Source organism: Phaseolus vulgaris, chromosome 3 (genome assembly GCF_051622355.1).
Source record: "Phaseolus vulgaris cultivar YP4 chromosome 3, ASM5162235v1, whole genome shotgun sequence".
In the NCBI taxonomy this organism is placed as follows: Eukaryota; Viridiplantae; Streptophyta; class Magnoliopsida; order Fabales; family Fabaceae; genus Phaseolus; species Phaseolus vulgaris.
Window position 1 is genome coordinate 5,337,067 of NC_143500.1, and position 23,515 is coordinate 5,360,581.

Below are 23,515 nucleotides of genomic sequence, written 5' to 3' on the forward strand. Positions count from 1 at the left end.
CTATTCTAATGGAATCAGCTAGTAACAAACCTGAAGAACATTAGAAAATGATGAACAATATTGAACACAAAGATGCATCTACAGAGATCCCTGCAATGTCTAAAGTCACTGGGCAATCTACTGCTACAGGTATTTGTTTTCTGTTGAATTCAACGAAAAATATCAAATTTTTTAGAGTGATATTCATGAATTGTATTTCTGATAAACTCAGTGAAAAAGATCAAATTTTTAGAGTGATTCATGAATTGTTCTGGTTAAATTCAATATTTTTTTTTATCATATTTGGAGGATAGAGGGGAACAAATAGAAATTGGTGTGCTAGAGTGTTCTTCAATTTTTAATTTTTGATAGTTTAACAGTAAATTTTATTATCTTTTTATAAAAATGGAAGCTGAAAAATTTAGGTCTAATTAAACTGGTTCTGTAATTGATCATACCAACATATTATAGCTGAATATTTAATGATAATATTGAGCTTAAAATGTAATTAACTTATTTTTTTTAATAGAGTGAAATTTGGAAACATAAAAAATTTGTCATCTTTAATAGGAGAGTGACAGATGCAGTGGAAGTGTTTGCTTTGACTAAATAAAGGTTTAGTCTTGTATTTACGCAAAGTCCAGTGGTACTCCTTTTCCTTACTTAAATTGGGTTTTGAATCCTTTGGTCTGTATGAGGATGATTTGTTAATGTTTTTTTTGTATTCTGGTAGGCCATTCTAGCTAGGAGAATGATAATGGTATTTATGTATAAGAGTTGGATCACCCTGAAGTGATTTCCATTTATTGATTTTTTATTACTGAAAAAAAAAACTTTACGTAACTTCAATCTACTTGTTGCTTGTTGACTTTTTTTAGGGTATTTGGTTTAATTAACACAATTTTGTGCTTCACAATGTTCATATAATCTTAAAGTATTAATTTTTTTTTTCTATGAAGGTGATGAAGTTGAATTTGATTTACCCTCCTCTTCCAAGAAAAGAAAAAACAGGGAAGAGACTAATGATCAATTGCCCAGAAAAGCTCAGAAGAAGATATATAGGCCTAAAGTGTTCTCTCAAATACCTAATAGAACAAAAAAATCTCAGGCCAAAAGCAGCACTCCAAAACCTTCAACCCCAAAACAAAGAACTCCAAAACAAAGAAAGAGTCATGTAAAAAGGGGTGCTTCTTGTGAGAGGCAACTGTTCAATGAAGATTCTTCAACTGCTAGCAATGAATTAGGCATTGAATACAATTCAATGCAAAGTTATCACAAAGTGTCAACCTTGTCAAGTGTATGTCTACTACAAGAGAAGCAAATTGGACCAAATTTTCCATTATTGTTCAAGAAGAAAAGAGTTGTGAGAAGAAGATTGTGTTTGCAACATTTCTTGACCCCTTTTGCAAAAAGAATGAGATCAAAGAGTTTCATTAGAAAGAGAAGACATTGGATGAATTTCAGTGTAGAAGGTTGCACTTTCAAGTGCAAAAAGTTGATATCTAGAATCAAGAAGATTCGTTCTTTGATGGAAAAAGATAAAAGGACCAAAGAGCTTGTTTTGTACAAAGGATTAGGAGAATTGGTTCCTTACAAAAGGTCATCCATACATGTTGATGTTTTACTTGATGAAGAGACATTAAGAGTGTGGAACTTGCTAAAAGAGGAAAAAGGACATGATGAGTATGATGAGATGAAGAAAAAATATTGGGAGAATATTAGAAAAATATATAAATTCAAGGTTGAATCATTCATGGATCACATGCATGTCCTCCAAGGTATGTTTTTGTTTATGTTGTTTTGATTTCATATTTCATCCTACTAATTTTTATTTATTTCAAAATTAAATGAAAATCTAAAACAATCTTTTTAGTCTTAATTAATTAGATATCAATTTTCATGCGTTTTTTTTTTCATAGAAAACTAAAATACCATTTTTAAATTGGTGAAAGATATAAAAAGAACCCATTTGTGTCACAAACTGAGTTTGTTAAAAGCTAAGCTAAAATATAGAAACTAAACATATTATTTAACAAACCTTCAAGCTCCCTAGTTCATAGGAAACCACAAAATTTTTATAGGTGTTAACTATTTATTGTTATTAAAGATGTGTTTTTTAGGAATGAAATTTGTTAACTATTTTTCAAAATATTTATAAGAACTATCATATATTTTTTTGCATATATATCTCAAAATTATATATATATATATATATATATATATATATAAATCATAACGGATTTAAATTGTTATTAAAACATTATTGGCTTAATAAGAAGTTGAATAATTATATTTTTTGAAGAGTTACTTTTAATAATTTAATATTAACTCGAGATACTGTTTGGAAAGTATTAATTTTGTAGTTAGACTACAAATTTGTAAAGTATTTGGATTGATGACTTTTTGTTTATTTTTTTTTCAAAATTTACATTGAAATTTTTATTTGTTTTGTTATATTTTAGGATTATATAAATGAAGATGTGTTTCACGCAGCCTAAGTTCAAAATATAATATTATTTTCCTCTTATTAGTTATAGTAAATTTGAGTTGTTGAAATCGTATATACGTATTTTTTTTTTCTGTTATTATTTGCACACTGATTGTTTGTTTGTTGGTAAAAAAAAATTATTGTTCAATTGAAAAGAATGTTTTTTTCCTAATTGTTTGTGACGTGAAAAAACTAATACATCGCAAATTTGAAATATAAATCATGTTTCTTATATATTTCTTTTGTTTTTGGCAAATGGTTGTTGGTGATGAATTTTGTAGGAGATAGACGTTTTTTGCCATGGAAAGGTTCAGTTTTGGATTCTGTGGTTGGAGTCTTCTTAACTCAAAATGTGGCTGATTATTTGTCCAGGTAAAATTAATTATTTTTATGCTTTTGTATGTGTTTCTAATAAGTTTGTTTTAAAAATAAGAAGTAATTTAATGTTTTTTATTTTCTTATAAGTTTTTTATTAAACAAGTATTTTTTAAACCATCACTTATTTAATAATAAATACATATGAATTACTTCTTACTTTTTTTTTAAATGAGACAACTATTTATTTTTTAAATAAAGAGATTAGTCAAACACAAAAAGGTAGACCTTTATTTCCTTAAAAATATTTTTTTTTTAAATATAGACATTAAAAAACTCACTTAAATCCTTATCTCCATCTTAATTTAAATCACATATTTATATTACATATGTTAAAATATTGAGTTGAAAAAAATGTTATTTTAAAAACTATACATTAATATACATAAGTTAAATAGTGATGTGACATAATATAATTTAAAAAATTTTAATTTAAACAAAATAATTTTTTCTCTAATTATAATATATGTATAGCTATCAACATATCAATGTTCTATCAATAAAATCATTTGTTAAGTGCTTATCATCATTTTTACAGTTCTGCCTACATGACCCTTGCTTCAAAGTTTCCTCTGAAAAAAGAAGAAGCAGTTGTTTGCAATACGAAATCTGAGAAAGAAATGAAGGAAAACAAAGAAAATGAAGGTGAAAAAGTGAATGAATCAGACTCTAACAAAGTTGATGAAAAGGGAAGAACAAAGGGTTGTGGTTTAGGAGGTGAAGAAAGAGATGATGTTGAAGTGGTTGTTGATGAGAAAAAATCAAATGGAAAGAAAAACAAAAATCAAGAGGAAAAGGAGAAGTTGATGGAAAGAAAGAGAGAATATTGGGATACATTAAGAAAAATATTTACTAAAAGTTTTCGAAGTGAAGAAGACATGGATTCTGTGGATTGGGAAGGAGTCAGAGTTGCAAAAGCAAGTAAAGTTGCTGAAACTATCTCAGCTAGAGGTCAACATAATATTATTGGAGGAAGAATACAGGTACACAATTATTTCCTTATTATTATTATTTATTTAATTTCTCTTTCTTATTAACAAATATTAGTTATATCAAACACATTATTTCATTCTACTATTTAGCTGTAAATGTTGTTGGAGAATATTTTATTGTATATAAGTGGATGCAAACTTCATCTTATAAGAGTGGAGCTTAAAGTCCACATCATAATATGATATCAGAGTTATTTAAAGTCTATCATAGTGATTTGTTAAGCTTATCAAGTCACCCGTTATCGAGTCATTATCAAATCATCCATAATAGGTTGTACTTCACACGAACTATCATAATAAGTGTCATTTTATGAGATTGAGTTAGGCTAGTCCACTTCATAATAAATGTCATTTTAAATTTGTTGCCAATTTATCTCAATAGTTTTATTTTAAATGTTGTTATAGAGATAAAAACATCTCTTATTATATATCATAGTGTATAACTAAATGTAAAATCTTATTTTATAAATAAATTTTGTAACTCAATTTTATCAAATTAACTTATAAATTAAGATTACATCCATTCATATATTATTTATTTATATATTATTGAAATATTTTTATTTTTAGTTAAGGTGACATCTTTCACATTAATTTATTACTAAAATAATTATTTTGTTATAAATTATTTGTACAGAATTTACTTAAGAGTCTGAAGGAGTCCAATGAAAGCTTAAACTTGGAATGGTTAAGATATGCTCCACCAAAAGAAGTAAAGTAAGTTTAAAGCACTTATTTAATTTGTTAATTATGATTATGAATTTATTAATTATAAAAATAATTAAGTTTTTATAATAATCATTTTTTCCTATCATAGGGAATATCTATTGACCATACATGGATTGGGATTGAAAAGTGTAGAATGCATACGACTTTTAACCCTCCATCACAGTGCTTTTCCGGTAATATTTTTTTTTTATAAAATACAATTTAATTATTTTTAAATTGTATATAAAAACTGTTTTCATAACATAATTTTTTTTATTTTTATTTTTTAATATTAAGGTGGACATAAACGTTGCAAGAATCGTTGTACGTTTAGGATGGGTTCCAATTCAACCATTGCCAGAATCTATTCAAATACATAATTTAGAGATGTAAGTCTTCATCATTTTTTATTTTTTTATTTTTTATTATTATTTATTTATTTATTTTATTGGCAAAGTCTTCATCATTCAACTTTTATTATTTCATCAATATTTATTTCCTACATTAATTTAATTTCTTCTTCTCTTTTAGGTTTCCTGATTCTAATAAAATTCAACAATACCTTTGGCCACGATTATGCACTCTTGATCCGCGACAATTGTAATCATGCCATCTTAATTTAGTACATTTCTCAAACAATTTTCCTTAATTATTTTTTATTTAATGACTTTTTTTCTTTTCTTTAACAGGTATGAATTGCACTATCAGCTCATAACTTTTGGAAAGGTAAATATATGATTATTATTTTACATTTGTTTTTTCATTTTATTTATAAGATTATTTAAAATTATTTTCAGGTTTTTTGTACAAAACAAAAGCCAAATTGCAATGCTTGTCCACTAAAGGCTGATTGTAAATATTATGCAAGTGCTTTTCTAAGGTATGTGTTGCATTAAAATATGTGTTGCAAATACTTTTATTACATACAACGGTACCAAATCGTAATTTATATACTCTAATTAGAAGCTTGTTAGTGTTAGTGTTTTTTATAAAGTTTTTCCTTAAATATGTATTGATAGGTTTGTCAGCTATTAGACATTTCTCTTAAATGGCATGTTGGTGTCAGATAATCGTATCGGACACCGACACTCGCATTAAACTTGTAGGACATGTATTTATGAAGTGTCCAATTCAAAAAATATTTGTTAGATTTCTGAAAATTCTAGTATGGTTCTAACATAATTTTAAAAAGGAAAAATACATTAATCTTCTAAAAACTCAAACTTATTGTATAAATTTTTATTATGATTATTAAAATAAGAAACAAATCATTTTGAACTAGTCATGAAAAACATCTTTCTGCTCCAAAAAATAATCTGAAACATACTTGTGCACATAAATATTTATTGTCAATTTATATAATTCATAATTATATAATATATAGATTCGTGTCCTCGTGTCCTACATTTTAGAGATTATACGTATCTTCGTGTCCTACATTTTAGAGATTATACGTATCTTCGTGTCCGTGTCGTATCCGTGTGAGTGTCTGTGCTACATAGTTTGTCAGACTCTTCAACTACTCAAGAGATCTAAATTTTAAATAATATAATTATTTGATTCTGTTAGAGATTTTACGTCGACTAAAGATTAGGACATTTCATAGTATATAAGTGGATGTAAACCTCATCTTATAGATCGATTTTATGAGATTGAGTTAGGTTTAAAGTTCAATTCTTAATAGATATATTAATACATACTGAATATGCAGAGCAAAATTTGCATTGCCTGGATCAAAGGTGGATGAGGATAAGATTGAACCACAATTGGCTTTACCTGAATCAACAACAAGTTTGGTTTATGAGGCAAAGACATGTGAGCCTATCATTGAGTTGCCAGCATCACCAGAAGCAGAAGAATATGTGGAAGATTGTAACGACATTGAAGACATTCCAACTATCACTCTCAACCACCAAACTAAAGATTATTATGCAGAATCTAATGACGATATCAGTCTATCAACTGCTATAGTAACATCTCAACCAGATAATATTCCTATGCCAAAAATGAAAGATGTTAGTCGCTTAAAGACTGAGCGTTTAGCGTAAGTTTCTCGGTATTAAATATGTTTTTCGTATATGTAATGCAAAATTGATTTTTATGTATACATTTCACGTTTAAAAAATCCATTCTAATAGTTTTTTTATTACAAATACTCAGAAACTTTAAAGTTTGGACTAAAACAAAAAACAATTTCATTATAATTTGGGATGAAAAATAATTTAACCTTTTAATCTAAATAAATTATTATCTAATAATAATTTTTTTGTTTTTTTTTGGGTTGATGTAATTATTTTTGTTGGAATTCTGTATCTTGATTTGGTAGGTTTATGGTTAATGTGTTGTAATGTCTGGTGAATCATTAGCTGGTTGGGTGTTAAGAAACTTGTTTTGGATATTTTGTATAAGGGTTGAAACATTCTGAAGTGTCTCATTTTATTTTATTAATTCTTTGCTGATAAAAAAAAATCTAATAATAATTTTTTAAATTTTCATTATGCAGTTATGTGCTTCCGGATAATCATCCTTTGCTGTCACTGATGCAGGTTTGTTTTCTTATTCTGAAACAAATAAACTTGATATAGATTTTTAATTAACAAAAGAAATTGTGTGCAGTGTATAACCAGAGAAGCAGATGATCCTTCTCCTTACCTTCTGATATTATGGGACAGAGGTATATGTATATATAGATATGAAATTATTTTGTATGTCATAAATGTTTATTTTGTATTGAAATATTAGTTTTTTTTTTACAGATGAAGTAGAAGATTCATGTGAGTCATCAGATATATTGGGTGAGAAAGAAAATAGACTTACAGTAGCTGGAACTCTTATGGTAATGGTAACTAAATTCACTTAATTTTAAAAATATATTTTAAAAATTAAGAAATTGTGTTTAATGATTTATTAAACAGATACCATGTAGAACTGCTATGAGAGGTCGTTTTCCACTTAATGGAACATACTTCCAAGTTAATGAGGTAAGAATTTGATTGAGTGTTTTTATAAACAATAGTTATGTGTATATTTTAGGGTTTGTTATTGTTATGTTTCAGGTCTTTGCTGATTATGCTTCAATGGTGCATCCCATGAAAGTACCTAGAAAATGGTTATGGAACTTAGAGAATCGAACAGTTTATTTTGGAACTACTGTATCATCAATTATGAGAGGTAATCAAATACATTATAAGAAAGATCACATATATGTTAATAAATCACAATTAAAAAAAAAATTTTTTTACTGAAATGTAAATTTCAAACGAATTGATGAAAATTTTTTACATTTGTAAATTTAACAACTGAGCAATAAAAGATATCAGTTTACAACTGTAAAAATTGTTCAATCTCTTTATTTGAAATTTACTAATAAAAAAAATATTTTTTTAATCTAGTGAAGAGTTGTCAATATCAATACTTTATATTATGTAACAAAAATGTTAGTTTATAAAAATCCTAAACCCTAAACTGAAAATACATCTAATTTATAAATGTGATTGATACAATGTAATTACAAAATTGTTCCATTTTAATAAATTTCTCTTTAGTGGTAATCTGGTATAAAGTTATCAGCATATCATCATTTATCTAATGTAAATTGTATTGTTTATGATGATTATAATTTTTTATTTATTTTTAAATATAGGTTTGTCCATGCCTCAAATTCAGAATTGTTTTTGGAATGGTAAGAAATTATTTAATTATTGATATGATCAAATGTAATTATATATGATACTCTTGTTGAAAATATAGTTTTGTGAATTTTGCAGGTTTTGTTTGTGTGAGAGCATTTGATGTAAAGACAAGAGCTCCTAGACCTATATCCGAGATGTTGCATCGTAACACAACTTTTAAACTTGGAAAAGACAAAGAAATAAAGAAATAATTTTTCTTTTGTATAAATGAGAAAAGTTTTGTATGATTGATTCTATTATAAAATATATAGTGTATATGCAGTATTAATTTCACATTTTAGATAGTTTATTTAAGTGTATTATAATTATAAAGATATTTGTAAAATCAAAGAATAATTTAATATGAACTACAATAAATAACTTTAAACTACCTCTATATATTTATATAAACAATATATTAAAATTAATTAAATAATGCATACTATTTTATCAATCATTTAAATTTATAATTTTAATATATTTAGTACTTTTAAATCCAGTTATAAAAAATTATATTTAATTGATTTAAATAAATATTATGAAATAAAATATTATATGGTAATATATATCGATTTTTTTATTTAAAATATATTTTATAAATAAATTTAAAGAAATAATAAGTTTTATTAATTACTTTAATTTAATTTATTACTAATTTTTAATATACGGAACACTTTTATTTGTTTTGATGGAGATAATAGGGGTTGATGTTATGAAATGAAAGTTAGTATAAATGAATATGGAAGAAAAAAAATGGTTCAGAATTGTTTTAATAGGATCGAATTTTCTATCATCATATATTGAATCGTATGATCTTTATTTTTTTAGTAATACAATTTTTATTCAAGCTATACGTCATAATTTTTATTTCATCTATACCTCATACAATTTTTATTTAATCTAATAGTTATATAATTTTAATTTTTAGCAGTTGAATTTTATTTAATCTTTACAATCATATCATCTTTATGTTTTATCTTAATACTTTGAAATCACTTATTTCATTTTCTAGTGGTACTACTTTATAGATATTACTTTTAGTTTTGTTAATTTATATAATTTAAAATTATATGGATAAAAATAAATTCAAAGGGATATTTATACTAATTTTTAAAAAGTTAAGGGTAGAAACTGGAAAGTAAAGGTTGTTCAACCAAATAAATAATTTAAATAACTTTTTATTTAAGCTGACAGAAAATATAAATTGAATTGAGCCAACGTATACAACTAGTCAGTTTTTAATTTTTTATTTTGAAAAGAAATATAAAATAATAAAAAATAAAATAGTCAAAATTGGAAAAGGAATAGGTTTAGATTGCACAGAAAAATTATGCTGGTTTAGATCACAAATGATCTACATTCAGTCTTAGTTATTCAACCTTTAAATGCCTCGAATCCACTATCTTCAAATGTTTGTAGAAGCATTTATAATAGGAAAGGAAGAACAAGACAACAAAACAACCATAAGATCAATTATTAAAGACACTCTAGGAAGATACAAACCTAATAAACTCTTGATCACATAAGATGATATACACTGAAAACCTCAACAACTCATAAAAGAAAAAAAAGTACTAGAGATTTATCACAACAAAAGTCGTTCAGAAGTAATTTCAGCACAACACAACCTTTTAAATTTTGTAAATGTAAACACTCTTTACAAATGAAAGTAGCTTAGAAAGATCTTAATAAATTTGGTTTTTAAAGTAGTGTTTGTTGTATAAAAGAGCCAAGATTCTACATATAGAGTTAAAAAAGTGTTAATTTATAACAAGTTTAGACTCATTTAATTGATTATTTTAAGTTGGTAATCAATTATTATTTATGAAATTTGAAAAACAGTCACAACACTTCCTGTTTTAATCGATTATAGCATGTGTTAATGAATTATTTCAACTTAGTATTTAATTTAGAAAATGAAGTTAATTGATTATGAAATATTTTAATTGGTTAATTTATGAGAATATTGAAACTTAATCAATTAACATAGTCGGAAAACCTTTTTTTCGATGTTTTTAACTTTTAAAAAATAATCTTATTTTGATTAATTTTGATATAGGTTGTGTGTTAAAATGAAAACTTATGTGAAATACTCTTAACCACATACAATTAATACTAAAACACCTCAAAACATCTTAATAATTAACAACTTCAAACATCATCATCAAAATAGCTTTTCATAAAGCTTAAGTCTATTATTCAAGTCCAACATAAGTTGTGCGAGGCTGTATCCAATATAATTAGGTTCACTTCTAGATTTTAGGAAAGTTTACATCAGACTTTAGAAACTAAGTTGTGAATTAGCTTAGTCTATCATCCCTAAACAAATGGATAATTAGAAAGAAAATATCTAATCCATAAAATATTTGATGAGGACTTGGGTGATAGAGGATTTTTGTAGTTAAGATGAATATCTATCATCAGTCAAATTCACTTACAACAACAATTTTCATTCTAGCATAGGTAAAGGCACTGGGAGAAAATGTAGAATATCTCTGTGCTAGTCTGAGGTTGGAAAAACGTTAATCTTAGGTTTGGAATGGTTAAACAAGTCACAGCGAAAATAAAAAATAATTCAAAAAGGTTATGCTGACAAGAAATTCCAAAAAAGTGATAATGTGCATCAGTGTATATACTTGTGTATGTTTCTGCCTTCATACCTATGAGTGTGTTATTTAGAATATTTTTATGATAAATTTTCTCACTTTCCTTCATGATAAATTAACTCTAACTATTAGTAATTAGAGCTACTTCATACACCTAACTCGAGAATAAATAGACAAAAGAATTGCAACTCCGATCATGTATTTTCATATTTGAGATATATAAAAATAATTTTTTTTTCATGAAATTAAATATTTAATTTGATTTATTCAAGAGAATTTCTTTCAAGGCATTATTGAAGAACTATATGCATCAAGTTCTAAGATTTTTTTTTTATCACACGAGCTTTTAGAATCAATCATTCAAACCTAACTATTCATTTCCAAAAATAAACTTTTCTTACAAGTTTATCTTTAAACATCTAACCCAAATAACATGAAAAAACTGCAACCATTCCCATAATTAGATATAATTAAGAAACCTAATAAAAACTTCTATAAATGGGACTTTTTTTATAATTTGAAACTAGGTAAAAGCTTTCTTAATATTTAAGAAAATACATATTAATCTTAATGTATTTATTTTCATATATATTAATAAAAGGTCAAATATAAAAACTAATTTCAAAGTAACCTTTGAATATATTAATATACTCGCTTAGATACATGTCAATCTTAACCTTTGAATGTTGTAAATTAATCAACACTATTTAAATTAACCCTTGTGCAACACATCTATGCACCTGATGATAAAAAAAATACCGACCCACATTAAATACTTAATTGAAATTAAACCTTTTTAAATAAGTTTCTCGATGTACAGTTACAAAAATAATAAAGTAAAATAAACTAAATTTTCCTAAAGGTTAAAAAGCTATTTTTTTAATTATCACTCTTTAAAAAGATTTTTTTTCAACAATTTTAGAAAATTTTCTTAACATCTTTAATAATCTTCTATTATCAATATCTTCAGTCCCTAGTTGAATTATAAAAAATAAAATAAAAATGAGATTACTAATAACTAAAAATAGTATATGTGCAATGCATATGTCTAGATACAGTTTAAAATATAGTTATCATTGTGGATGGATGTAGAAATGAACCTCCTAAAAAGCTTTTCTACCACAAAATGTGAAACATATATCAGCTTCATCTGAAACTGTCCATGTGATAAAAGGGTAACAACAGCCTAACCTAAATCGTGATAAAATACACTTGTATGGTAGAAAAATGGGCTATACTAGGAAAATTTTAGATTGAAAAAATCAAAGTATGAATTTTTCTCATTATAGCTGATTCTACTAAATCACAGTGAGTGCCAAAACCAAATGGACCTTTAGCATGAAATTTTCACTTTCTTCCCGTGGCTCCAGCTCGTGGCTTGCCTTTAACCTCAGACTCCTGTTCACATGAGAAACAAGGTTAGACTTAAAATGGGAAAAAAATGAAATAAACGATAGTTAATATTTGCAGGACAGGAATGAAGCATCCCTCAACTTATTTGGGGTACCCTCTTAAGAGGGGGTTGATCAGGAGATGGAAAGACTAGAGTAATATTGTATGATGAAGCATGTCTATCATTGTTTTAATCATATTTCAAACGAAAGAATAATAATTGTTTCATTCTGTTTCACTATTTTACATTCATGCAGTCTCATCCATCCATTGAGTTGTTAAATATGTTGATGGAAAGATTATACAACTTAAGCATGCATGTAGACGTATGCACAGGCCTACCTGTGGTAAGTGCAAATAAATGTAGTTCTTGGCTGCGGCTGGATTGTGATTTTCTGCACCCTTGCTCCAATCATAACAAACCTAAAGAAATGAATGAAGTTGGTATGTCAACAAAAAACAAGCTAACTTTATAGATGATAAAAATATCCTAACATGTCCATATTTAGTAGGAAAAATATCCCTTAGAATCTGCATATTCATTCCAGTAGATTTTATTTCCTTTTTTAAGAGAATGTGATTGTTACAAATAGAGAAATTGAAAATGTAATTAGCATTGTTGTAAGTAATAAACCATTTCTTTATTCCCTCATTATTCAAGTTGGTATTAGAGCTCCTAATTGGAGGCTGTTTCCACGACCATTGCCACCATCTGCTAATCATCGCCACTACAATCATCCATCCTTAAAGAAAGTGGAGGAACAAAAAGGTGCATCTAGCACTGATGGTCATAACACCAGAAAGTCATGTCACCTATAGAAATGCCACGCACAACCATCGGTATCAATGCTTGTAGCTCACCTTGTTCCGGTGACCCCCACCCACCAACCTTGCCACAAATAGGATCTTAGAGATACCAAGGGGTGGTGTGATCCTGTTTGGTCTGATATGAGTGAATCTAAGTTTCTTGCTCTCTTGACAAAGAGTTCTTTTTCTTACGTTCCTCAATAGCTAAGGTGAAATTTACACCTATGGGTCCTAATGATCTTCCAAATGTGGTGGTTCCTTATCCATTTGATGGCCGGAATTATTTGCAGTGGAGACATAGAGTATTCTACAAGAAAACTCGTGTCTTAAATGACATTAGTAGTCCTACTGAACCTCTACTGTCTTTTGTTTCCTTTTCTCCCTTAGTGTCAAGTATACTTTCTCGGGCCAGGTTGTGTTGTTTTTGTGCACTCTAATACTCTTAATCACAATAAATTAAATCCTAGAGCTCTTAAATGTGTCTTTACTGATTATCCTTATAAAACAAATGGTACAAGTGTTATCACTCTGAGAGTCTTGTGTCTTTATCACAATGGATGTCACTTTTCATGAAATAAAATTCATTTTTGTCAACCCTCCAATTTAGAGGGAGAAAATACTTGAAGTGGAGGATCTCTCCTTCTTATTACTATATTTGTGTTTGCAGGATGCCCAAGATCTAAGTGATGGAATCCCCACAAATGGGATAGAACCAATTGAGAGTAAGGAAGAAGACATTTACAAACTTGAGGAACAATGTTGTAAATAGGAGATTATTAGGATAAACATATCTTAATATCTCCATAATAATTAGGTTCCTAGAATCTACACATTTATACCAGCAGGTTTTATTTCCTATTTTAAGAGAATGTGATTGTTACAAATAAAGGAGTTGAACATGTAATTAGCACGATTGTAATTAATAAAATATTTCTTTATTCCCTCACATTATTCAAGTGGAAGGTCACGAGAAATGAAGCAAAACAAATATAATTGTTCAAGTAAACATGTATGGTTAGTGAAAACAGCAAATCGAACATACCGCATAAGCAAATATGGAACCATCATTATTGAATGCACTGCAAGGTATGGGTTGACTACACCTTTGCATAGCCTGCAAAACATATTAAAGTTTTGTGAGCATATGACAATAACAACAGATACTTCAAAGGATTGAACTTATAAGAAACAACATAGTATTTTCAAGATCTTCATGCATTATCAACCCAGTAACAAGGGCCAAAAGAACCCAAAAAGAAACACAAACATCCTAATCGGATATTGAAAGGAATTCATCCTTGCATTTTCTGGCAAGTGATAACAGGCAAATTACAGACTATATGCCCCATGGCCCCACCGTGAAAGAGAAAATCAATGGCTAGAAAGGGGAGTAACAGTAATATCTTGGTTACGAAGTCTTCAGCCATACATACAGATAGGTTCTACTATGAAGTAGGAGCAAAAAATATTACTTTATCCAGAAATAAACAACACAAGAATCTTCTGGAAATTCGAGAGATCAGTTTCAGAATGAAAGGACAAGTAAAAATAGAGTATTAAACAAAGCAGGAACCTTGAGCCTCTGTTTACTGTCCTTGTCCCAGAAATTAAAAGCACCGTCAGATCCGGCAGTAGCAAAAGTGTGATGCACCTGAAAGCCAAGACATAAAATCAGATCTCACATAGAAGAATATTAAATCTACAGCTTGAAAATAAATTAAACTAATTTTGATGTCATATGGTACTACCGGATGGAAATTTAAGGAGTTGACTGAATATATCTCATTGTTCTCTCTGTGGCATTTAAAAGTAAAATTCTTGCTTTGTTGTGCATCATCCAGGTGATGTACTCCAACCCTTCCTTCTATGGAGCCAACCTACAGAGAAACAGTGTATAGTCAATACTCCATAATGCCAGCAGTTCAAATTTTTTAAGCAAAAAATATCTTTCAGCAGATATACAGCAAGCATTTGACAAGAAAAACAGCAGGAAAAAAACAAAAGCATAGATGCGACAGTGGAGGTGACTTGGTGTTACAAAATGTATGTGAGCATTATCACTTCTAAGAATTTTAATTATTTTGCCAAAGTGAGTCCTAATTTCATTAAGAAAAGGCATGAAAAATAGACAAATGTTAAGACCAATTATTCACTAACTAAACTCAAGTATATTGGGAGTATTCATCAATGAATATGTAACAATATTTGAACCCAAATGTCAGAATGAATGGTGGAGAAAGCATAATACAATTGGTTTCATATTTCTTTCAAAAAGAAGACTTAACAGATTTTCCTAATTGACATGACTCTCACTAAGATTTGAAGTTTGTTAAGCCTAGGAACAATTTTCTTCAATTTTGACCAGTGTGGATAACCCAATCGATCATGCAAAAGTTTAAGTAACGGAAGTGCAAGAAAGGATATGGCAAAGTTGGTATTAAGATAATATATCCTCATGATTCATGTCCAACATCAATTAGTCAACCCATACCACACTCCTATAAGACATAAGAGTTAGCATCAAATGTCATAGAGCAACTTAATGAGTCGATTAATTGACTCCGAAATTACATTAAAAAGACAACTAATAACACAAAGGATAAATTATAAGTTCAAGGAAGGAGATAGAGATATTTGTCTAACTAACAAGGAGAAACTTTGGATTCATTGGCTGTGGTGATAAAGTGAGGAAATTTAGGCAAGGAAATGGAGAGTATAAGAAAATTATTACAAAAAACACAATTAGAAGCACCTAAATCATTTGTCCATGGACCTTGATTTTCCATGGATTGAGAAATTCAAGTGATTGAAACACTAAGAGCTTTGGAAGATTGTGCTAGGCAGCAGGATTTTAATCTCAAATATTTCTAATATTCATTATCAAAAAATACTTTAGAATAAGGAGATTTGATCATAACTCTTAGGAGTTTGAACACAAAGAAGTCTTCTAGTCAAACTCTCCACTAAAAGAACTTCATGAGTAGAGAGAATTTGATCACCAAAATCATCAAAGTTTATATTCATGGCACGGAAAATTATTACAATATACAACTAATCTAATTTCGAAATTTCTTCCAATGAATTAGTTTGCAATAACATCTTCACTTCAACAACAACTAGAGTTTCCTCATAGTAAAGGTCATATCATGGTTTGTTTGTTTAAAATATGCGAGCTTATTAGGAGAATCAAAGAGGTGTTTGCCACTCGGATATATTTGCATTTGAAATAGAGCTAAGTTCAATTTCAAAGTGGTCATGGTATCCTTGACGAAGGAATCATAATTCCATAGAGGCAGACTAAGATGAATAATTCTTCCAATTGAGTCTTGATCTTGAAATGGTCAAAGTGGCTGAAAAGAAAAGAGCAGAACCTATCGAATCCATTCTAGAGAGGGAGAACAATGATCAAACCTAAAAATAGAGAAAAGAAACCCTAAAATCATGAGAGAGCATGTGTTCCAACACAAAGGTACATTGGAACAATAAAATGAGGTTAGAAATGAACGCAAAAGAGTCTAGCGAGTAAGACAAAGGTTTTGCCAAGTGGTTCTGACAACAAGAAGGTAGCATGTGGATGACAGCGCCACAAATGGGATGTGTGTAGATTGGCGCATGACAGGAGGTGGCTAATCAATTGGTCCACGCGCTTCTTGAGGCACACCCAACCCTAATTTTTTTTAAAAAACGAGGGCAGACGACAGCTACGGTAGTCGAAAGCAGTGATGACAACAACAGATGTTGTCAGAGACAATGAAGAAGACAGAGCAGGACCCTAGCTACTCTAATACTAAGTTTTTGAACAAATAAGATGGATAGAACATTGTATTCAACCTATACTATAGTGCTTTTTATTGATGTATATATATAGGATACAAAAAGAGGCTAGGAACTTGCCTAAAACCCCTACCTTAAAGCTTTGTACACACAAAAGAAATATTAATAAAATAACAATACATTTGAATAGGCATGAAGTGATAGGTACAATAGGATTGGACCACACATATACCATGTTGAGAATAAGGAGTTTTAACTAACACTTGAGAGATCACTCTCAGTTGATCTATCAATATAGAAAAATATACAATCTGAACTACAAAAGGTTGACAAGAAAATTTACACACTAGGACCCTATAATATGGTTGATAGGTACAGCAAAGACAACAACTTTACAAGATATTCTAGAACAACTCAGTCTGTTACAAAGTTATGGTTTAGTTGTTGGATGATGTGTCTTGTATTTTTGAGTTTGTCTCTTGGGTAAGGTCCTTCAGCTTCATGACAATGATCTTGTTTTGTTGTTGGATGCATGTCTTTATTTGAGGGTGTGACCGCTTTGGTGGGGTGAGACAACTGTATCTGGTGGGTTTCTATATCTTGGTCTGGTTTTTTACCTTGATATGTAGTACAATGTTTGTCGGATCCTTAGTTGGTAGGGTTCTAGGATCTTGTAATTTGGGGTTTTGTATAAGGGTTGAGACACTGAAGTGTCTCTTTTTATTTTATTTATTCTTTGCTAATAAAAAAAAAAAAAACAAGATATTCTAGAAGACAATAAAAATGTTATAGCACACATATTGGCTATGTTCTCAAACCTAGTACATGTCTGTCTAGTAGTCATGGGTACCACAAAAAAATCAAAAAAAAGAGAAATAGATACTGATTTTTATAAGTTGTGCCCTTTTGTATTTTTTTACTATTCCTACAATTTGGTAATGTTTGTATAAATGATATTTTCAAATATATGTATATTTTGTGAATTTATATATCCTAGATATTTGAAAATTTCCACTCTTGCAACATAGGTTTGGGCATTCTTGAGTTGTAAAGGATCTTCAAAACATTAATGTGTAAGCCTAAACCATGTACCAAATTGCCACATATCATAGCAGTAATGAGATTGCATAAAGTAAAGAAGGAAACAATAAGACTTCTATTAGTGTATTTAAATGTGAAAGTTGAATACATACCAAAAACCCTTGTTGATCTGGAAAAGCCGCAACACATCTTGTTTGATATTTCAGTGGAGATACAATTCTCTTGTATTCAGTCTGTTGGGATTTCAATATAAATTAGAAGAATAACATATTTATAGAAACCAATAGCTCCTCAAATATTAATATGAAGTCGGTGCTTCTGAATTTCTCCTTGTTAAATTCATGTAAAACCAAAAGGAATAGAACTAAATACAAACAAATCATGTGAAAATAGCAAGTAAAGTTGGAAAAATAACTATATGCATATATGGGCGATATCAAGTGGAGGATGCTTTTAATGAGAATAGGAGTAAAATTAGGTTGTTCAACCACAACATGGATAGTCAAGATTAAAAGATTTCATATGGGCACTAGATCACTTAAAAAGTCAATAATATTTTTAAATGTTGTGGATTTTAATCTTGACCATGCATTATAAGATCTAATGGTCAATACCCATTCTTCTCATTACAAAGAAAAGGTCCTCCCTATTACATACCCTGATATATACATAAGTATATGCATACACAAAAAGGGAAAAAAGGTGGTTAAATATGGTCATTCGTATATGAGTTGCATTTTCACGAGTTTGTTTTATATTTTCTGCACTTCAATCACTGTCACAACCTGTAAGATAAATTCTATATTGTCTATTATTTGTTGACTCCTTAAAGAGATACCCTATGATGTTGGTTACTTGGTTATCAAGATAGTAAGAACATGTAAAATTTAACAAATTGTGTACAGAACAATATAACTAACTATAGAAATATTCTCTGGTGAGGTGAAGTAGTGTAGAGGTGGGCAGGGGTTTCAACTGTAGAGAGTGAGATCACTGAGAATATTCTCTGGTGAGGGGAGCCTGTGGATTGGGCTGATAAGGCACCACTATCAGATTATCTTTCATTTCTTGTTATTTCTTTGTTCTAAAATATCAATTACAGTACCATGCAGTGAAGCTTGTCACTAGAACTCATGTTACACAAATTAGACAACAGTAACAGAATTTCATGTTGAAACTTCATCTCCTAAGCATAAAAGTCAAAATTTATATTATAATGCCAACTCATACAAACGTACAAACAACAACACAGAAAAATAATTTAGAAAGAAGAAAGAAAGATTACTTGAGGATTTTGCAAGTTGAAGACAATCAGATTTCGATCTGCAGTTCCCACTACCATCAGAGGATATTTGACAGTTATTGCATAACACCGATCAGAAAGTTGTTGTGTATGCACTGGATTTGGTTGCCTTGTATCCCAATACCTAAAATAAAGGAAGTACAGTGTAAAACAGACAATACAACTTTTTACTACTGTATGTTTTCAATACAAGTCACAATGTTATCCGAATAAACAATCATAAACTTCTTAAAGATAAAACAAAAGAAGGAAAAATGGTCATTTGCCAAAGCTTCACACCATGAACCAAGTATTTAGTAATGATGCATAAAATGGTTATATCTTAACTTCTTTTTCAGCAAGTTCTTGAAAAGACCGAGAGTGAGAATAAACTGTTCCAAGTGAATCCAAACATTATGACATATACATTTTATAAACACAGTTATTCTATTTGATTCTTCCTAACCTATCCTAAAAAGAAACATATGCACACACACTACAATATTCGTGATCAAGCACACAATAAATGCTCACCCCACCAAAACATTAACAGAAATTGTGACCTAAACAGATGTAGTTTCAGTGATCCCAAATCAAATTAGGAATTTTTCAAATGATCATAGCATGTGTTACATTTAACTAGTGCAATTTATATAGAGTACAACACGTGTTATGTTGTTTTACATTTAAAAAAAAAATGCTCTCTACTAGCTAGAATAATGTTCATCTGAACTGGGCACACTTTGTTGAGGGAAATTTTATTTAATCCAAAGGCGTATAAGGGAAGACCAAGGGCCTACACTCCTCAAGGAAAAGTACTCTTTTGCTCATTTATACACCTAACCTAAAGAACTGCTATGTTAATTACTACCATCTCCCGTGCAGACACAAGCCTCCTAATCCCGTGCCAACCTAAAATACAAACTACTGTCACCTCAGCTAACTCAATCTAGAGCCTCTCTTAGTGCGTGTTTGGTTCACCTTACTTGACAATATCAATTGTTCTTTCATACGAACTTAGTGAAACATGCCATCCTTCTAGAAACCCTCTTAATTTCAAGATGCAGAAAAATGATCAAGATGCATACTTCAGGGTCTTGTCCCAGCTTCCAGTAGCTAAAAGATTCATCTCCGGTATCCAGGCAAGATCTTTCACAGGTGCATCGTGCATGGCAACCGTCATTGGTTGTCCACCAGAAGTAAGCGGCCACATCTTGACCTGCTTGTCACAGCCCCCAGAAAAAACTGTTGTTCCATCATCCTTCCAAGCAGAGCACAAAACCTTCACGAATAAAACAAACAGCAGGTTCAAAAACTGCCCCAATGGCAATGCCACTTCAGTCCCAAACAACAATACTAATCAATAATCCATCTTTCCCAATAAAACCTATTGGAATTTGGAGTTCATAATCATTACCGGTTGGTCATGAGAAATTGAAGCCTTGGGAGTACTGGAGACAACAGTCCCATTTCTTGTTACCTCCCAACATCGAACCTATCAAAGTAGAAACTGACAGAAAATTAGAATGAAGGTTTAGCATTTAGGGTTTCTTGTTTTGTCTTTAGAATTGATAGTAAACAAGAATTTAATTAAAAGAGTGAGAGAAGGAAACCTGATTATCCCATGAAGTAGCGACGAGGAAATTGGCCTTGGGACTGAACGAAAGACTGGAAATTGAATCAGAGGGTGGTTGGGCTACCTGAAAATTTCATTTTCCAGGGAAAAAAACACTGAACAAAGAATGTAACAGATTCAACAATGAAGAATGAGAACATTGTTATTATTATTGTTATTATTATTACCTCAAAGGATTTGTTGGGATTGGTATTTGCGGATCCGAAGGTGGACATTGTGACCAATGATGAATGAAGAACACAGAAGGAGAAAGAAATTGAGAAATTGGGGCGTGGGAAAGAAGAACGAAAGGTTTGAACTGAAAGCAAAAATGCTGCAATGCATAGGGTTTGAATGAAAATGGGTCACACTAGTAACATTATTATCCTTACTTGCTTTTACTTCTTACATCGCCTTTTTCTAACTGCACCGCACATTTTTTGACCTGCACCCCTATAATTGGAGGAAATGACAGAACTATCTTGTTTCTCTCTCAAAGCACCCTACCACTACTATCAGTTAGAAAAAGAGAAAAAACAAATCTTGTTTTGAAAAATTCTTTTTAAAACATATGAAATGAAATGTGTTGTGAAAAACTTATTCTAGAAAACCATCCTAGACAATAATTATAAAAATATAGATAATAATTATAAAAATAAAATATTAGATACATAATAATAAAACTAAAATACAGATATACATTATAAACAAAAATAAAAAATGAGGATTTAGACACGAAAGCGTTTGTGTTCCACTAATAATAATGTGTTCCGCTAGTAATAATGATAGTAATAGTAGGTAAATAGAGATATTTGATATATATATATATATTTAAATATTATATTTATTATAAATCATATTTTTTTAATTTAAATATAGGTTTCTCTGATGCTTAAATTTAGAAATTTTTTAATAGTAAGAAATTATCTAATTATTTATTTGTTCAAATATAAATATAAATAATTTAAAAAAAAATATTTATAATTTTTGTGCATTGTTTCCCTTTTTTATTTGTGTGATAACATTAAATGGAACGCACCTAAAACCTTGTTAAAATGTAAATTATTTTGTTTTGGGCTTTATTGGACTCTTTCGTTTTTGGGCCTTTTCCCCTCAGCTTGGCCCTTTTACATTTCCTTTATATTTACTTTTTGTAACACTTCTTACACTTACACTTTTTTATTAATGAAATTAATTCAATTTTTTTTTCTTTGCTCTTTTGCTTCTTTCTCTCTATGTTTCAGTGTGCAGTTCCTAAGTTCTTGATTCTAGAGTTTGTGTTTGCTACACTTCTTCCGATTGCATTGCATGTGATTTACCTTTGTGATTTTTTCTCTTATTTCTTTTTCATTTTTTTGCTGAGTTGAATTTGACTGATGTATATTTGATTAAGTTTAACCCTGTGTAAGGATTAAAAGATGTCAATCTTTATAGAATCTGTGAAAATTTTATTGGTGGTAGAACTTGGGAGCCATCTGCTCCTTATTTGTATTACAACATTTATTATATTTTATTGTTGAAAAATCACAAATCCCCCTTTTACTTTATTGTTATTACTAATTTTCATTGTTTGCAGATAAATTTTAAACTCTGATTCACTATTAGATTCGTTGGGTGATGACTTAGGGTCATCTAACCACTTCTATACTATCATCTTTTTTGTGTTAGATATTCTAACATTGTTGTTAAACAATCTCTGCATTGGAATTGGAAAATCTTTTAACTTGATTGCAAAATTAATGTTATCAGCCCCCACCATAATTTATTATGGAAAACTACAGAAAAACAAAAAAAAAGATCTTTGAAGCCAAATTTTGAGTCCAAGAGTCGATTACATGGAGGGAAGGTGTTAGGACCCTATGACGTTTGTCCTAAGGCAGTTTAACTTTAATTAAATGTGCGAAATGAGAGTGGTTTTTAAAGATGTTCATTTTTTCCCAAAAATCAACAAAAATACATATAAAAACAAAGAAAAAGGTTTTGAAATTTTTATTTAGCACAATTAGGATTGACATTATTGATGACTATTTTGCGGCAAGTGTACCGAGCCAGAAGTAATAGTTTTTTCCTAAGGACGGATATCGAACCCATAAGAAGCAATTCTAAAATCTCAAGTATAATATTCACCATCATAAAATGTGTAAAAGTTTGTTGGAAAGGTTGTTTGTATTGTGAATTTACAAGAAATTAAATAAAGCAAAGTAAAAGATTTGTATGAGTCAATTGAGAAAATTGAGATTGACATTCATCCTTCTCACTCGTCTGTATTTTTAAAAGCATATAATATTAAATCTTGATTGATATTGATGCACATATAAAAATCATTCATATTGATTCCTTGCATACAAAATTATTAAAAGAGTCTCCTAAATATCGATTCTTTGTATATTTATAAAAACTCCTTATCGTTACAAACATATTTTATAGAGAAATTAACATTTCAAATATATTCCTAACATTCAAATATGTTAAGCATTATCCTTTAGGTCAGATGCTTAGAAGGACTTTCCAGTCAAATCTAAGGATCAAAATCATGAATAATTCCAATCATCAATCAAAAACTAAATATTATAGATAAATATCACCTCAATACATAAGAGTTTGAACTAATTACTCCCAATCACAAAGGGAAAAATTAGCCACTAATGTTAGCCATTTCAAGCATGGAAAGCAAGAAAATAAGATTTAAGATGTTTCTCCTTAACGACTGCCTCCTCTAAGGTTTTCTATTTCTCTCTATTTTACTAATGATCTCCAAGGTTATGCCTCATGCCTTCTATTTAAC

At 29.3% G+C, this 23,515-nt stretch overlaps 2 protein-coding genes across 3 annotated transcripts; one reads left to right on the top strand and one right to left on the bottom strand.

Annotated features, from left to right (window-relative positions):
• Positions 1-47: 47 nt before the first annotated feature.
• On the top strand, positions 48-8,425 carry LOC137808825 (DNA glycosylase/AP lyase ROS1). Its single transcript, XM_090300843.1, has 18 exons — positions 48-129; positions 939-1,757; positions 2,749-2,839; positions 3,381-3,825; positions 4,472-4,551; positions 4,652-4,736; positions 4,840-4,931; positions 5,074-5,142; positions 5,232-5,268; positions 5,340-5,422; positions 6,254-6,586; positions 7,046-7,088; positions 7,159-7,216; positions 7,299-7,378; positions 7,458-7,523; positions 7,599-7,713; positions 8,186-8,224; positions 8,310-8,425. Exons 1-18 carry the CDS (start codon positions 48-50, stop codon positions 8,423-8,425), a joined length of 2,733 nt encoding a protein of 910 aa, XP_090156969.1.
• Positions 8,426-11,908: 3,483 nt separating this feature from the next.
• LOC137806290 (protein RAE1) lies at positions 11,909-21,102 on the bottom strand. 2 transcript variants are annotated; one of them, XM_068606313.2, is made up of 11 exons: positions 20,919-21,102; positions 20,729-20,815; positions 20,533-20,610; positions 20,204-20,397; positions 19,119-19,260; positions 17,986-18,066; positions 14,767-14,895; positions 14,592-14,669; positions 14,061-14,132; positions 12,554-12,634; positions 11,909-12,217 (listed from the first exon to the last, which is right to left on the bottom strand). In XM_068606313.2, exons 1-11 carry the CDS (start codon positions 20,964-20,966, stop codon positions 12,167-12,169), a joined length of 1,041 nt encoding a protein of 346 aa, XP_068462414.1. In that variant the 5' UTR covers positions 20,967-21,102; the 3' UTR covers positions 11,909-12,166. The 2 variants fall into 2 exon arrangements, with proteins under 2 accessions (XP_068462414.1, XP_090156427.1); XM_090300301.1 differs by having other exon boundaries at positions 20,729-20,846.
• Positions 21,103-23,515: the final 2,413 nt, after the last annotated feature.

Bases quoted from the DNA above. Each gene is read 5' to 3' on its own strand.
- LOC137808825 (XM_090300843.1), top strand. From the start codon at position 48: ATGATGAACAATATTGAACACAAAGATGCATCTACAGAGATCCCTGCA. The intron at 1,758-2,748 runs GTATGTTTTTGT...TGAATTTTGTAG, and splicing joins TCACATGCATGTCCTCCAAG to GAGATAGACGTTTTTTGCCA. The intron at 7,089-7,158 runs GTTTGTTTTCTT...AATTGTGTGCAG, and splicing joins CTTTGCTGTCACTGATGCAG to TGTATAACCAGAGAAGCAGA.
- LOC137806290 (XM_068606313.2), bottom strand. From the start codon at position 20,966: ATGTCCACCTTCGGATCCGCAAATACCAATCCCAACAAATCCTTTGAG. The intron at 19,261-20,203 runs GTATGCATCTTG...CCTTTATTTTAG, and splicing joins AGCTGGGACAAGACCCTGAA to GTATTGGGATACAAGGCAAC. The intron at 14,670-14,766 runs GTAGTACCATAT...CTTGGCTTTCAG, and splicing joins ACTCCTTAAATTTCCATCCG to GTGCATCACACTTTTGCTAC.